Genomic DNA, 18279 nt, shown 5'->3' with positions numbered 1-18279 from the left:
GACATGCCTTCATTTGGCATCTAGACGGGAGCAACTAAAGAGTTTCGATTCATGCTTCAATCATCTCACCTGTTAATTTCCAGCATGTACAACAGGAGACTACCCTTGAAGACCACCCTGGCAACTGCAGCTGGTCCAGGATGTGGTGGCACTGACAGTGATTACTTTGTGTACCCTTGTAACATTACTGTTGTCATATGAGCTGCTCTGGTGAAAAGTTATCAGTAAGTTTCTAGGTGAAATTCAAGGTGCCAAAATGTTACCTTCCAGCTATCTGAGTGACTTTCTGTCCCATTGCTTCTTGTCCATCCTGTATGTTTAATACAGTAACATGCTCTGGATCCCATGTTTAAAGCAAAACTGTTCTTTATCTTGATATCTCGCCCTGGAACAGTAGGATCCCCTGGAGGTTTGAGTTGCTCCCATTCTGCTGTGCTTCAGGAGAGTCTTGAAGACTTGGCAAGACCCTCTCTAATCCAAAGGCTTTCTAGTTCAGTGGCAAAGGCTCTGGATTACATGGAATGTATCAGTCCACCTCAACAAGTTCATTATTGTGTTGGGTATGATGAGTTCCTGGTTTATAGCCCTTTGTGTTTGTTTTATTGTACAGCACTGGGTTCTGTTGTTAATTTTTATGCCACCCAGAGTCACCATGAGCTGGGTGGCTTTTTAAATAAACAAATAAACAACTCACTTATAAATAAATGGCAAATAAATAAACTACTTTACTCAAATGTAAGTCTTCATCTGATCAGTAAGAGCTGCTCCTAATAATCAATGTACTTAAGATAGCAGCTGTCATGTGAAGAGCAGGTAATGATCTTTGGAAAGAAGTTAATTGCTCTGATAATCAATGGTTTAAATAAGGTGTATTTTTATCTTTGTGAAGGTATTGCCTTTACATTTACAGCTTTACCATATAAGCATAAATAGTTTGTCAGAATACTGGAATACTCTAGAACACTAAAGCTGAATTATTTTAAAATAATTAAACCCAAATCCTTTGAAGGACCCTAAGCTTAATAAAAAGCATAGATAATCAGATGGAACCTCACAAATCTTATCTCTAAAGGCCACAGCCCAAAAAACATTTCTCTCCAGAAAAGTGAGCTAATGCAATACAAAATTTGGCCCTGGGATTTAAAGACTTGTAAATCAAACCATTCTCACTGGACTGTATATATAAAATATTTCACAATTAACTTCTAACCTCTCACATAGTTGAAGTAGTTATATTCACTCCCTTTTTTTCTTTGATGTTTTCTTTTTTTATACCTGTATTCAACATGATAGGAAAACTGCCAAATTGCCCTTTCCTTTTCTTTCCATCCTCCATTTTTAAATCAGTTATGTATTTATTTAAACTACAACATTAGGCTAGATAAGAGGCAACATAGGAATGTTTTCTTTTCTTCCTCCCCCCAAAAGCACATAAAACAACAACAAACCTTACTCAATTAGGCTACAAATGGAACCTAAAATACTTCAAACAACAGCAAAATGCTATTCGCCTAAAGTTAAATCCAGTGAACCTGAATGAAAATGAAAAGAAACTTATTGGGAGTTTCAGATGCTGCAATCTTGAAACTATAACTAAGTAATACATTTGATGGACCTCATTTGAATTTACTCCTAAGTAAACCTGCTCAGGATTTCACAATTCATAAATAAGATTTGGATGATTATCTTCTCCAGCTTATCTTAGACTCTTCTAACTTCTATCTTTAAAAGAATAATGGAAACGAATGAGTCAATAATCACTTCCTGGAAAATGTGAAAAGCATTGTAACAATACCCAGTTTTCTAATTCTTGTTGACAGGCACAGAGGTTCAAAAAATATAGCCTGACTTCATCTGAATTGCTTTTTAACTAAAAGATTAATTTCATAATCAGTGGTATATAGGATGTCAAAAATTATTGATTATGCCTGCCAAATCATAACCAAAACGACATTCCTACATAATTCTTATTTTCTTTTAGGCTCCTACATTCTCCAAGGCCCCTATATTTTGGAAAATAATGTAAACACTGCAATTCACGAAGTACAAATAATGTATTTTTGTCAAGTGGAAAGAGAGAAAAGAAACCAACTCCCATGTGTTACACATTCAAAAGTGGATTAATTATTTCCAGGATTTGATTGTGTGTTGTCTACTTCTACACTGAAGAATCTTACAACTCATCACACTTAATGAGATGAGGTCATTCTATATCTTTGAAGAAATGGCTTTTTGACATATATTTAAAGCCAAGAATAGAAAATAGTGATATTCATATAATGTAAACATGGCAAGAGAATTTGTGGAAGGTTAAAATTGGCTTCTATATAAATTAAATTCAATGCCTACTCAAAGGACTTATTTACAGTTTGGACAGTTTGGATAAACCTCTGAGTTGTCTAGTTCCTATAGATTTCAAGATGGCTTATAATCAACATAACAAAACATAAATGAAAACAGTTGAGTAACCTAAATATCATCTCACTGCTGAACAACCAGGTTCTACTTGCAGCTGGTTCCAACCACCTAGCATCTCCCCCTTCATTGAAGCCTCTTTGATAGAACACTATCTTAATACTGTGTTGGCATGGCAATTGGAAAGGGACCAAAGTGGCCATTGGGATGGGGAGGTTATTCCATATCAAAGGCTCCATGCCCAAGAGGACCTGCTTTTGGACCCCCATCCATTTCTCATTTCAAAGTTGGAAACCATTGAATGCTGTCCCAGCATTCTCTCTACACATTTGTAGAGAGCCACGGAGATGACGTCATGAAGGGCAGAAGCATTCCTTAAACCCTGGAATAGGACATGCCAGGAAGAGATTCAGGCTGGTTCCTCCCTGACTGAATGGACAAAAAAGGGAAAGTTAAACACAAGAGTAAAGGTAAAAGTTTCCATATCCAGTTGTGTCTGACTCTAGGGTGCCATTTTTTGGCCGAGGGTGCCAGTGTTGTTTGAAGACTTTTGTGATCATGTGGACAGCATAGATATACACCAAAGACACATGGAACAGTTTCCTCCCCACAAAACGGTACCTATGTATCTACTTGCATTTGTATGCTTCCAAACTGCTAGGTGGGCAGGAGCTGGGGCAGGAACGGGAGCTCACCCCATTGCACAACGCTTGGGCTTGAACCCAGGCACTCAGCTTTCCAGCTGACAAGCTCAGTGTCTTTAACTGAGGAAGAAGACTTGTGAAATTCTGCTACTACAGACTATCTCACAAAAGTCTAGCCTTCTTGTGGAGTCGGTTTCATGAGCTGATCTACATCATAGAGCTGACAATATTAGTTAAAGCTATCTGGAGCAGACAGTTGTTAGAAAGTAATACAAGTGCAAACGTTAAACAGCTTTATAACTAGCATTCCTAGCAGCAGCCATAAATTTTCCAGTAGCCAGTACAGCTCTTCCCAAATTGGTAGCTTGCTATTTCCTAGTAAGCAAGACATTTCAGCTTCAGCTTCTTGCATCACTTTTGAAGGTAGCTCTGCATGCAGTGACTTGCAGCAATTCAAGTTCCTATCACACTCAATCTGGGCAACCGTGAGCAAGGCTAATCTGGGCTATTTTCGAACTATCAGAATAGGTGATCAGTGGTGGGATTCAAATATGTGAACAACCGGTTCTCTGTATGGATGCCGCTTCCAGAACTCCATTCTGGGCCTGGGCAACAAAAAATTAGGTACTGGTTCTACCGAAGTGGTGCGAACTGGCTGAATCCCACCACTATGATCATAGCAAAAAGGGAACACCACACTTACATAAACTTAATAGGTCCCTACAGGAAATTGGGTAGGGGCTTGCTATTGCACACTCGTCTTTTATCCACCACATTTATATTATTTAAATTAGTTTTCAGGCTGGAACAGGCAGAAACAAATCTGCAAAGGTTTTCAGATTATATTATTAAAACATTGTGTGAGACACACTTAGAAAAAAGTGACATCTGAATCACGGAGCCAATTTAAACATGTTCTCTCTGATGTGGTATAGCCCCAAACAGTAACTGTACCTCTTCGGGTTCCATTTATGGAATCTCTTTTATGAATAAGCTCCTCCATCAACACTATTTCCCACATTTTATATTTACAGAGAAGCCTAACTGTTGGATACAGTACTTTGACTTTCTTTCTTTCTTTCTTTCTTTCTTTCTTTCTTTCTTTCTTTCTTTCTTTCTTTCCCCACAAAGAGGCAGAAAAATTGTGCAAAAAACACTGTGATGTCAGAAGCAGAATCTGCCCTGTGTCACCATTTGCTGATTGCAAATGTCAGTAATTGAATAAATTACACCATGAAGAATGTTCCCATGAGTCTCTAGCACTTATTTCTTTGGATTACTATTCCTTGCTGTGAAAAATCATGGGTGCCTTGAGATCAACATATTATTAGCATAGAGGATTTATTTCTACCCTGGAATATAAAATGATTTCTGAGAAAATTTATCACAATTTATTATTCTTAAACTACATAATTTTCAGTAAAGTCATTTTTCCTACTGATTCAATCCAAGTATATTTCCTGACCTGAAAATACTTTTGAAAATATCAATGGTATATTTTTATTTCACATAGGGAAAAGCTGGCCATGTTGAATTACAATTCCTCTTTATATAATCATACATGAAGCATTAAATGATGAGTATATTATATTTGAAATGTTTTCCTTGTTCTTAACTTTGTAAAAGAAAAAAGAAAAGAAGTGCCTAATTTGGCATTAGATCCTAGTGTGTTGATTATTACTACTTTGAATTTTCACCAAGTTTCTCTTTTTGAGTCAGTCGAATTAACCTATTCTTATTTTCAAGCATTATAACATTACTGAACTTAACAGGTATAAAAATGTAAAACCAGGTTGGAAGATAGAAACCAGTAATAAAGGAGATACTGAGATGTACAAAACATCATCTAGTGAGGAGATTCTCTATGTGTAAAGTTTCACAAAGATTCACGTATTCACTGTGCAGCCCCGAAACACAAAGGAACAAAAATCTGATAGACGTATCTACATCTGGTAACTACATCAGCAGCTAATTCATCTACCAAGGGACTGGAAAATTGGCTGTTGGATAAACTAGCTAATAAATGTCATCTGCTTCTGACTAAACTAGGAGGAGTTTCTGCAGGGTGTTCAGATGACCAGTCTCTTCCTACTCCATTTAAAATGCCTTTGAGATTGATCTGCCATCTATTTAAATATCAAGACACTATAAACATGGTTATGTTCATAGTGTTGAGAGTTTAGAGCTTACAGAGACATCATCACCTTGCTCTTTTTGGCTAATATCTAAATGCAGAGAATTAGCAACCAATTAAATCTAGTTTACTAATTTGACCCGCCTCCCGGTTCAGTTTTCACTGTGTCCATACCTAAAATATTCCTTTCCTCTCTTCAGAAGGAGGAAAAGAAATAAATAGCTAGTATTTTTCTTCTTCTAAGCTCCATGTGGTCCTATGCATAGATTTGTCTCTTGCTGCATCAATATCTTCAGTTTTGAGAGGAAACTGTGCAAAGGGAGGCAGATTGCATCAAACACCATTGTAAGCCTTCCTACTTACAATGGTGTCAAATATCTGTTGCCTTGATTCCTAATGTGATATATCAACATTTCTGCAGTTCAGTTTCTTTTTCTAATCATGACACATGTACCTATGCTGGGTTACCAAACCTGGAAGGAAGGGTAAGCCACGTTTCCAGGCAATTCCAATATGCAGTAGCAAAACTAATTTTGGAATTAGTTTTAGTGCCTCGAAATGACATTTCCTTGACCACGTAACTATAATTCTATCATATCAGGAAATAGGAATGCATCAAATTATACAGTGTGATCAATGGGGATCTCATAAACCCCCCCCCCACTGTCTTCCCTTAGAAAATCTGTGTCTAAATTTGTACTTGTACAGTCTGAATAAAAGATCATCTAATGAACAATCCTCTTTATGTAACAGATAAAACTCACAGTGACTCAGTTTGTACATCTTGCCATTGTTTACTCTTTGGATTATGGAACTGCAGCAGATAGGATCACAAGGAAGGGCTCCTATGAAGCATTAAGGTCACATCGCTTTACTTATTAAATTTATGAGTATCACAGTCTAAATATTGTGATGGGATTAGAGTAATACTAAGAGCCAGTTTTCCATGAGATGAGCATGAAGTTCAGAATTTCTCAACCAACTCCATGGAAAAAGAATTAAGTACTTACTTGAAGCAGTTATCGCAATAAATATTTCCTGTAGTCTCCTTGATTGTGCGTTCAGAAACAAAAGCTGGATATTCAGTGTCACAAGGCTCTAGGGTTTGCTTCAATCGCTGAGCTAAAGAAAATAAGAGAGACTGAAGGGTTTTGATAATAACTTATTTTAGAGTTCTTCAGTGTGAGATGCTGTATCAGTGCTTTGGACCTTGTGAAATCATTACAGTGCTTCTGCCACCCTGTGATTTATGCTGGTAATGCATAAGATTTATTTTATAATTAAAAAAGACACTTATAAGAAGACACAAAGTACTAAAAGATATTCTTACAATACATGACTCTAATTATAGTTTGGCCATAAGAAAGAGATAGAATATTGATTCAGTGGTAACTGCATACATGAATAAATTTAATAGTTGTGAACGTATCAGCAACAATATAGACGTACTTAGTAGAATTGAAGGGTATTTCATAGTTATTCCTACCCTTACTTCTTAAAAAAAAAAAAAAAAAACCTAGTTAGCCATGGGAAATTATGGCAGTACTGTTCTCAGTTTGCATCTGACAAGAGTGGTATTAAGACCATACTTCGTATTTGCAATAAAACTGTATAATTTACTCACTGCTGCATTGAAAAATCAAATTTATTTAATTGCTTAACCTCACCCCTCCCAATCTTAAACTTGTTTGGATAAGTTTTAAATCTATTATTTTTAATATTCTCCTTCTTGCTGTTCTTTGCGTTACTCCCATCATATCACGAGGTCCGCAGTTTTGCATTTCGCCCACCACTTCATCCACTTATTATTTTTAACATTATTAGTTTAAAATTTGTGTCGTGTTGATATCCAGTTACTTATACTGTTGCTGTCATTATTTTAAGTAACTTCTTCCCTAGTGTGCATTACAAGGCTATAGACTGTGCAAAAAGTACATACCATCTGCTGCCATGTCCCTACCCAGTTATCTATTACTTAAAATATTGACCAATTATGACAGTTCTGTCACAGGAGACACATGAAAATCAATGCTCCAGGTTGGTGCCAACTAGCTTAACATTCACTGACTGCTGTGGGTCTATATTAAATAGGACTTAAGTTTGGATCCAGTCCAAATTTCTTTCACTTGAAGTCAAGGTAAAAAATTAAAAGAAAATCCCACATCCTTGAGTTTTTTTATTTTAGTTTTTCTTCAAAACCAATATATATCCATGCCTGCTAATTGTGTCTATTTGTATAGTGATAAGGAGTACCTGGTGCCATAGAATTATTGAACTTAATGTCTGAGATTCCTATGATCAGCATGATTAACAGATGCCATATATTCTTTACTCAATTTTTCACAGTAAAAAATAGGATGCAAATAACTGTGAATATTTTCTTTCCATTTTGCAAGCTATATTCAGGAACCACCATCCTTTTCCAACCCAGCCAAAAAAGAGAAAAGGAAAAGAAAGATTCAAGGTGTATTAACTGCTGATTTCATAAATCTCATTAGGATGGGATAAAACAACTTGCTCTCTGATTTTTTGGATCTGTGCTGGTAACCATCTCTCCTATGACTGCCAGCTCATTCAATTGACTATAAACATCAACTGCATTAAAATTATGCCTTTCTTGTGATCAGGATGAGGGGATACTTTGCAGCCTCCTAGTAATTAACAAAAGGGAGCAGATGACGTATGTAATTATATGCCCAGCTTCCAGTGTAAAAAGTAAAAGGCAGTATCGTTATCTTCTGAGGTAATGGCAAACCTATGTCCTTACGGAAAGAAGGCTGCAAGTTAATAATATAGCTGCAACACATATTTATTTCTAATTCTTCTAAAACAAAGAGTTGTGGGTAGCAAACCATTTCACTGGACAGTGTGAGAGAGTGTAAAACACGTCATTTGTAATAGTCATTATAAAGGTGCAGGGATGCCTTTGAGACAGTGTTGATTCCTGGTGACTACTCTGCAGTTTTCCTGGCAAGATCTCAGAAGTAGTTAGCCATTGCTGGCTTCCTAGGGTTAAAAGAGAGAAAGACTGGCGCAAGGTCACCCAGGTTGTGTCTAGGATGGAACTAGAACTCACAGTTCCCAATTTTTAGCCTGGTGCCTTAAACATAACCAACCAAATTGGCTCTGCATACATGTTTATACTGCAATCGATTCAAATCCAGGCACTAGGGGAGCAAAATTTCAACTGGTTCTGAGGAATGCTTCTTTTCCTTTTTCCTTAAGACTGGTAAATCATGCAAGAATATTACAGTGATCACATAAGATTTTTTTAAAAATTATTTATTTAGTTCCCATAGTTGCCCATCTCAACCAAGTGGCTCTGGGCAGTGAGCAGGATGATGCAGTGTGCCTTGCATTGCCTTGGGTAGCTCTTTGAAAAGTCACCAAGATGATTTCCTTTTCAGTAGAGTGTGCCATAAAAAATTGCTCTACCCAAAAGCCATATTAGCCATTTACTTATGAATGTCACCAATTGCATACATTAAATTCCACCAGAAACCGAAACCACAAAAACCAATGGATGTACTTAATTTGCTCCTTGTATTAGGCACCCGCCACTAAGGAGTAGGAATTCATTTTTCTATTTCACTTCTGCCTAGATTATTTTTGTATTGGGTGCATAGGACTTACACAGAAGCTGCAGAACTCTGGATGGAAATACAGACTTTTTTGCACTGGGAATGATTCTTGCAAGACTAGCGTAGTGACTGTCTCTCCCATGCTTTTCTAGCAATGTCAGAAGCTTCATATCATCTCCAGGAAACTTTAATTGGTTTACTGCAATCCCAGTGTTTGAAAAAATTAAACACAATGCAGTAATGTTCACATCACTGAGATAGTTTTAGAAAAACTTTCTAGGATCAAAAACTGTTGTTAAACTGTTCTACTTCAAACTCAAAAGAAAATAATTTTCTCTTTTGTGCGTACCTTTAGAAAAACTGGAAGTTCCTTTGTACCTCAAGCTTTGTGGAATATTGACTTCTTATAAAAGCAAATAACACAGATGTTAATATATCTGTTAATATACATTATTCTTACCCTTTGCCATAAGATCCGAATGCCACCAATTGCATAGATTAAATTCCACCAGAAACCTAAGCCACAAAAATATATTATTTGATTATATCTGGCAAGTTCATACCATTAACTGTCAGTAATAATTTTTTTCCAGCATGTTCAAAAACAGACATCAAGCTAAGCTCATGATGAGATATTGTCTGCTATAGTTGTACATTTTCTCCCAGCTGAATTCATTTTACAATTTCAAATTCTGTTGAAATTGGTATCTCTGTTGGACTGTTCTGTAGCCAAGAATTTTATTTAAAAAATACCTTATTGCAGTTTCTAGTGCATGACAAGTTGCAGTAGCTATTTCTCCAGTACAGAGAACACATTGATTGTGGGATTAAAATCTATGATGCATACATTCAATCCTTAGGCAGGCAAAATCTCCAATTCCCACAATAGGCTCATAAACAGAGAAATATTATTTCTCATTTTGTCAGCAAATGACAAAACTTTCTCATACAAAAATACAACATTCCCATGAAAATGTGTCAGCTTCAAGTCATGCTTATGTGAAGACTAAAGTCAATGGCAATAGCTTTTAAATGTTCACATTGAAAGGAAAAATGGTTATCATAAACAAGCAACCTAGAACATTTTCTGAACTTTACCTTCTAATACCCATATTGTTTTGTATAGTCATCATCAAGGTTTAATTCTATTTTAAATTTTGCAGATTTAGTTTGCAATAAATCATATGCACACACATTCTTTTCCATCCACTATGAGAAATCTCATTTAAATCTACATTGTGAATATCTGTAAAGTAATAAACCTGGTCAATTACAGATTGTTCAATGTCTCCTGCCATTCCTACTCTCCACTAAACAGATCTTAACAAAAATGTTAAAACTCCTTTATGCTTTACTGGTGGGGTCCAGTTATGCAAAAGAAATTACCACTCAAGTGTATAATCCATTTTTACTTTAAAACTATTATGAATTGACAGGAGTTCTATATCATGTGGAAAACAACCACTAGATCTTGCATGAACTTCAAATATGCCAATCACAGGGCTGCAATCACTTAAGAAATTAGAGAACAACAGAAGATCCTCTGAGAAAATACACACATTAATAGCCCACCCAAGCAGAACTGGAATCAGCCAAATATTTATATTACATCTAAGTGCAACCACAGTAATAAATTTAGGCTGCAATCCTATATTTGAATTACCCAGGAGTTAGCTCCACTGAAAATAATAGGATTCTACATTTGAGTAGGCATGTATTGAATTGCATTATTAGTTTATATTTTGGAAATGATTACTGTGAAATCCATAAGGCTTTAAGTACTTTTTAAACCGCTAAAATTATACACTAAGGATTTGAAAGTGTACATAAATTACTCAACTGGTACAACAAGAAGAATGAAAAATGGAAAAGTACGATCTTCAAATCAGAACAAGTTTTACTTACAAGACAAGTTCAGTCACAATCCATTTGACTGCAGCAAAGAAAGCTTTGTAAGGCTGAAGACAAACAAATTACTTAATCAAAAAGCCAGAATGTATAATATGTATATATTAAGTGACAGATGTATATAATGTTTTAAATACATTAATATTTCTACAAATGAATAAAATGCTATGATTTTAGCACAAATATTATTGTGATGTTTATGTGATATAATTATTGGCAAAAAGAGAATTGAAAATAACATGTTGCTTGAAGTTCTATGACTTGTATCACTTCCCAAACTCATTTATTCTATAACTATTACCCCATCATTGATTTACAGCATCTTCTAATGTCACCCAAAAATCATAATGTCCAAAATAACAATAAATGAGGACATATATGACAATCACCTCAATAATGGTTGGAAAGTTTCAAAAAATTCTATACATGAGATATAAATCATATTGTTTTATATGAGATATAACCTATATTGTAAATTCACTTGTTTGCTAGAAAATTTAAGAAGCATTTAGTGAAAGCTTGAACAAATTTGCTGAATTGGACCAACAGCATATTTAACAGTAGCGAATCAAATGTTTCTCAGAAAATTGCAAGAAAGACATTAGGTTAAAATTACATAAATACAGTCTTCCTTCCTACCTCCCTCCCTCCCTCCCTCCCTCCCTGAATTTATCTATGTGCATCTTACTATTCATGGTAGTGACTTTTCATTTTATATCAATCATGTTTTTTATCACAAAGAATATTTGAAAGTTAAAGCAACTGCTTTATTTAATTCATAAACTTAAAAACTGTAGATCAAAATAGTGTAGTGATTAAAATGTGGATTATAGAGGGGAGACACTGGTTCAAGCTCATGAAAGCTCTTATCATTATTTTTCAAATCAATCCAACTCTCAGCCCAACATAATATTTTGTGAGGAAATAAAGAAGGTAGTGGTACATATGCCTTCCTGAGGTCCTAGAGCAGGGGTGTCAAACTCGCAATGTCACGTGACATGTCGTGACTTTTTTTCCATTGCCGGCAATGGGGTAGGCACGGTTTCGCCATGACACATTTGGTCCACAGGCCGGCAGTTTGATACCCCTGTCCTAGAGGAAAGGTGAGATATTAATCAAATGAATCAGTAGTAATTGTTCCTACTTTATAGCACTTTTTATTTTTTTAAACAAACCCATCCTAATTTTGATCCAGCAATTATTATACTGATGATTTATTGTTATAATACAAGAAAATATTCATGTTTTATAAGTTGGCCAGAAACAAATATAATATTGTTGTTAAAATTCCTGATTTTCCAGCTAAATGAGAATTATGGTACAATTTTATGCATCTATTCCAAAACACATCCTATTGTGATCAAAGGTATTATTCCAGGAAGAGTGATACAAGAATGTAATCCCACAATATATGAAATGCTTACTGTTCTATAAAAGGTTATGTATTTATAGACAATTTACAAATCCAGGATGCAAGCATACATTAGGGACAAACATGTTGAAAAGTCTTCAACGTTCATGTGAGCTAATAGTTTAAACCAGGGGTCTTCAAACTCAGCCCTTTTATGACTCATAGACTTCAATTCCCAAAATTCCTCAGCCAGGAGTTTGAAGACCCCTGGTTTAAACAATTACCATAATGTTTTGTTGGACACCATAAACACTGATCTAGGAATAAAGGTCATTGATACTTTGATAAGGATATATAAGATTAGAAATAAATGACAATGTAATAATAAGCAGTAGAAGAATACTTACATCCAATAAGGTATGGGCGCTATCACTACTCTCTTTGGTTGTTCTACACATGGCTTGGTAGTCATACAGAGTAATTCTATAGAGAAGAATAGAAAACTGCTTGACTAGAAGGGAAAAAATAAATTGAAAAATAATGTGAAACGCAACAAGATTTGCCCACAAGGCAAAAATAGCAATAGCATTTTTAAAGGGAATGGTTGGATTATAGAGGTAATACAAACTCAGATTAAAAAAAATAAAATGTAAAGAAAAAATGTGTAAGTCTAAGGACTGAATAAAACTGTCAGGAAAATAAAACTGTCAGACTGAATATTAAACTGATTCACAAAACAGAAATATGCATTTAAAAATGAAAATATTGGTTTCTGCTCCTTTAGCAACTCTAAAAACAGTAACACTGAAGTACTAAAATAATTTATAAATAATTTAAATAACACATATTAGAATGTCTAATGGTGTTATTTGACTTTTTCTAGAATTAAAAAAATGTATTTTGTGCTATCTGATGCTTCAAAATAGTCTGTCACATTCCATATGCATTCTCTCTAGATATATTTGTGTAAAAGTGAAGAAAAAATGAGATGCATAGTTGTAAAAGAAAATCATGTAATTTTCAGTGAATTGAATGATTATATTTAGCAAGTTGCTTGTTGTCAACTATATATATATATATATTTATTAAGGTATTTATAGAATCAAAGACCTATTTGATATCCAAAATCTGACAAAGCTGGTGAAAAGATTACTTAGATCAGTGGCCCCCAACCTTTTGGGTGCCAGAGATCAATTCCATGGAAAGCATTTTTTCCACAGACTGAGGTGTGTGGCTTCATGTGCTACTTGGATCTCGTGTGTGTGTGTATGTGTGTGTGTGTGTGTGGATAGGGACACTTGACTTAGGATAGATCTTCCCCAATTTTGACAAGCCCTCTTCCACTGTGATAGGATGATTTTAATCTATTCTCAGATATTTTGAAATCTCATAGTTGCTCTTTGCCAAAAACAGTTCAGTCAGGACATTATATTTATTCTATGCAAATTAGCTATAACGTTTTAGCCAAAGAATCTGAACATTAACAACCTGAATGTGTAATTTAAATGCATTGAGTTGCATTGGGTTTTGTTTGCCTACATCAAATGAAGTGAAGTTAATGCAGAAATAAATTGGCTTGGCGCATGTTAACAAAAATGACAGAATCATATTGCTGTAAGCCATAATCTTTTAAATAGAACTACATATTTAGTTCAATTACCCTGAATAAGCCAAATTGTTCACATTATTTTCTAAAACAGCTTACTATTTCATTGGCTCACATGCTTTCATGAGAATTAAAACACAGAAGGATTAAATTTGATGCACCTTATGTACAGGTATGCATTATACAGGTTTGATTTTACCCACCTTGAGATTGTCCTTCAACAGAGTTGACTTAAGGAGCAAGATTCTGTTTTAACATTAGAAGACCTAAGAATTGTCTCACACATGGGCTGGGGAGAAGATGAAGGCAATGTCGTATAATTATGGCAGAAAAAAAGATGTTGCCATTCATGTTTGTGCCATGATTAGGTACCCAACTTTTACAGCTATAACATACAAACTGAATAGCTTAGATGGTAGTTTATAAAATGCACTTTTTATATTCCAGTTTCCTGGATAACTGAAAAATTAGTTAAAATGAGAAACATTTTTTTTATTTTATTTACAAGACTTATATGGCCACAGATAATTACTCCAGGCAGCTCACAACAATCAATAGAAAGAGAAATAAAGCCAGCTTGGTGACTTTGGGCCAATAGCTCTTTCTCAGCCCATCCCACCTCACAAGGTGATGGTGCAGAAAATAGGAGGAGAAAGTATTATGTACAGCAAGCTTGTCAAACTCACGATGTCACATGACGTCGCTCAATGTATCACAACTTTTTCCTCATTGCCGGCAATGGGGTGGGCGCGGTTTCGGCATGACACATCCGGCCCGCAGGCCGGCAGTTTGACATGCCTGATGTACAGTATGTTCATTATTTTGAATTACTGATACCCACAACTTCTGGGTACAAGTCGTTCCGCTGATTAATTGTTCTTACTGTCAGGAAATTTTTCCTTAGTTCTAGGTTGCTTCTCTCTTGGGTAATTTCCAAACATTGTCTTGCTTCTGGTGCTTTGGAAAATAGTGACTCCCCTTCTTTGGGGCAACCACTCAAATATTGGAACACTGCTATAATATCCACACACGCCCCGGGTCCTTCTTTTCACTAGACTAGACATACCCAATTCCTGCAACTGTTCCTCACATATTTTAGCTTCCAGTGCCCTAATCATCTTTGTTGCTCTTTTCTGCACTTCTAGAGTCTCAACATCTTTTTTATGTTGTGGCGACCAAACTACATGCAATATTCCAAGTGTGGTCTTACTGAGGCTTCATAAAATGGTACTAATACTTCACGTGATCTTGATTCTATCTCTCTGTTAATGCAGCCTAGCACTGCATTGGATGTTTTGGAAACTGCAATAGCAATAGCACTTAGACTTATATACCACTTATATATCTGCATCCGGAGGCTGTGAATGCTCCAGCACTGGAAGTCTCTAAGAAGAAACTGGACAGCCATTTGTCTGAAATGGTATAGGGTTTCCTGCCTGAGCAGGGGGTTGGACAAGATAACCTCCAGGGTACCTTCCAACTTTTATTATTATTATTATTATTATGGATCATCGCACAGTCAGCCAGATGTTCAGACTGGATTTGGCATTTTGTCTACCTATCGAGTCCTTACCCAGGACCTGGGATAGGCAGATGTGGATGTTTGATGGTATTACAGATATCGTCGCAGGATGGAAGCAGTTCCTAGTAAGGCCGCCTTTTGCAATTGACTAATAGCGAATTTGTCAATGCCAATGGTGTTCAAGTGGTGCTCCAGTTGTTTTGGGATTGCACCCAAGGAGCCTATGACTATTGGTACTACCCTTGCTTGCTTTTGCCACAGTCTTTCTATTTCTATTTGTAGGTCTTTGTATTTTGTTATCTTCTCCAGTTCTTTCTCGTCTATTCTGCTATCTCCAGGCACTGCCACGTCCACTATCCAGACTTTTTTGTCTTTCTTATCGACAATTGTTAAGTCTGGGGTGTTATGTTGCAGGTGCTTGTCTGTTTGAATTCTGAAGTCCCAGAGCAGTTTAATTTTATCATTTTCTATGACTTTCTCTATTTTATGATCCCACCAGTTTTTGCTTACAGGCAAATGATATTTTTTGCAGATCTTCCAATGCACCATTGTTGCTACTTTGTCATGCCACTGCTTGTAATCAGTATTATTATTATTATTATTATTATTATTTGAAGCCCTCTTTAAGTGGTTTACAGAGTCAGCATATTGCCCCCAACAATCTGGGTTCTCGTTTTACTGACCTAGAAGGATGGAAAGCTGAGTTAACCTTGAGCTGGTGACAATTGAACTGCCGAACTGCTGGCAGCTGGCAGTCAGCAGAAGTAGCGTGCAGTACTGCATTCTATCCACTACACCACATTGCTGGCTCATATTTAAGTGACTGGAGTCCACTAGGACTCCAAGATCCCTCTCACAGTTACTATTGTTGAACCAGGTACCACCTATACGATACCTGTGCTTTTCTCACCATTGAATTTAATTTTGTAAGATAGGGCCCAGTGTTTTAGTCTGTTGAAATCCTTCTGTATCTTGAACCTATCTTCTGGAGTGTTGGCTACTATTACCAGCTTGGTGTCATATGCAAATTTGATAAGTTCCTCTTCTATTAGCAACTCAATAAGTTACAACAATATTTGTAAAGTAATGTTTGTTAGATAGTTAGATAGTTTGTTGGAGCCATGGTGGTGCAGTGGTTTGAATGCAGCATTGCAGGCTAATTCTGCTGATTGCCAATTGCCAGCAGTTTGATTTTCATCAGCTCAAAGTTGACTCAGCCTTCCATCCTTCCGAGGTTGGTAAAATGAGGGCCCAGATTGTTGGGGGCAAATATGCCAAATCTGTAAGCCACTTAGAGAGGGCTGTAAAACACTGTGAAGCAGTATATAAGTCTATACTAAATATAAGTCTATATTATACTAAAATAGCTACTGCTATTTTATATCCTGTTAAATGCCCAGTAAGATAGCTAAAGTCTTTAAATTCACAAGAATTGTGAATTTGAATGGAAGACATTCAGTAAAGCATCAACTTTATTGTTGGATAGTATATGTTTAGTATTTTTCATAATCCAATCTGGCAGTGCTAACACGGAGTTTATAAACATAAACTCTGTCCAATATTGGACACCTTCATGTGTAGATATTCTCTTGGTTTTGCTCACCAGCTTCCTAACTTTCCAAAAAGGGGGTCAATTCCCCCCCCCACCAAGAGTTTATATGTTTTATAGGGTTGAACTTGAAAGGTAGAATGGAAATAGGAGTTCTCTGTGATACAAATTGTTCCAATCTCTACCCTTAACCCTCCATTTTCTGGGCTGGTTTCAGAAAGCTTTTTGTGATTTTGGATAGATAAAGGGTTAAAGACAGAAAAGGGATCTGCTTGCCTCCCAGAGGTTTTCTGCTGCCATCCTGACCCTTAAACCTTTCCAAACCACTGAAAATGATCTGAAATTGGCTCAAAAAACCCCTTCTTTTGAGGATTTGGGATATGGATTTAAGAGTAAGAATGAGAGCTATTTGTCTCCATTTTCAGCCTTAATTTTGAATACGTATTTGAATACAGTTAAAATATGTCACTGAAATGCTATCATTTTGCTTCCAGATTTTACTGGCACAATCTGGGGGGAAGGTGAGACTGGTAGAACATATGCAATGCAGGAGAATGCAATCTGATTGTTATCCACTCTTAGTTTATGATTTCTGGAAGCACACAATGGTACTTCCTTCATTCAAGTTTCTAAAAATGTTCTTCTCCTGGAAAATTACTACATGAAAGTGACTACATAGAAAGAGAATTTTGTTTAAATAAATAGGCAGACATTTGGCCTCCACCGACTACCTCAAATACACTTTTAAGAAATGATTCAATGACACACACACACACACACACACACACACACACAGAGAGAGAGAGAGAGAGAGAGAGAGAGAGAGAGAGAGAGAGAGAGAGAGAGAGAGAGAGAATCTATATAGCTTCTGCATGTTGTTTTAGCACAAATTCCTTTTATTTGCCCATTAACTATTAGAATGCAGTAAATAATGCTCATTTTACATGAGACAGTATTAACACTAGTTATTCTCTTAATGTCAACAACTATTATTAATATTTTGACTTCACTAAAGTTTCATCAATGTATTAAATTAAAATTGTTAAGTCTGAAAGGAATCCATCTATTATTATAGCAATCAATCTGGGTCATGCAAAAGGATTGTTCCATTTTTCTCCTGAGTTTCTTGTGACACTTCATGCTGGAACCCGGCTGTGAGATTGCATGCTTGCTCCAAGAAATTCAATAAGCGTTCCTCTTTGATTCCTTGGAGGAGGACATCTCATGATGGGAGGCCAGCAGGATCAGGAATGGAGACCCAGCCTCAGCCCCAGGAAGAAGCCTGGTCTCGAAAGATCAGAAGAAAACAACCTGAAATTAGATTACTCCATTATAAAAAGAATGGGGCGGGGGAGATCTGCCTACTACAAATAAAATGGTTTCAGGCACTGTCCAGATGGGGGTAAAACTGAGAATTAAAACTGGATATCATTATAAATGAGTCTTGTGACTGATGCAAGGCAATCTGGGGTGGGGTTTTTTTTTGTCTTAAGCTTTTTTCCCTTCCTGTCTACCTGTCATGAATATTCGTGTATTCTGTATCCTCAGATGCCTGAATGCACCTGTTCC

The 18279-nt window shown here is 36.1% G+C and overlaps 1 protein-coding gene across 1 annotated transcript in view; it reads right to left on the bottom strand.

Moving 5' to 3' along the window:
* Positions 1 to 6076: 6076 nt before the first annotated feature.
* The window catches only part of LOC120301001 (voltage-dependent calcium channel subunit alpha-2/delta-3), a 405499-nt gene continuing 393296 nt past the window's right edge, over positions 6077 to 18279 (bottom strand). Inside the window, exons 32-35 of the mRNA XM_039327628.1 lie at positions 12441 to 12516; positions 10680 to 10732; positions 9235 to 9290; positions 6077 to 6315 (exon numbers count right to left, since the gene is read on the bottom strand). Coding sequence (XP_039183562.1) covers positions 6200 to 6315; positions 9235 to 9290; positions 10680 to 10732; positions 12441 to 12516 — 301 coding nt within the window. The 3' untranslated portion in view covers positions 6077 to 6199. The remainder of the gene's footprint in view (positions 6316 to 9234; positions 9291 to 10679; positions 10733 to 12440; positions 12517 to 18279) is intronic.

The sequence above is a fragment of the Crotalus tigris genome, unplaced genomic scaffold (assembly GCF_016545835.1).
Source record: "Crotalus tigris isolate CLP2741 ecotype Arizona unplaced genomic scaffold, ASM1654583v1 scf7180000024362.2655971311:6658466, whole genome shotgun sequence".
Lineage (NCBI taxonomy): Eukaryota > Metazoa > Chordata > Lepidosauria > Squamata > Viperidae > Crotalus > Crotalus tigris.
The sequence above is the reverse complement of the archived record's forward strand: the minus strand, read 5'-3'. Positions and strand labels throughout refer to the sequence as shown.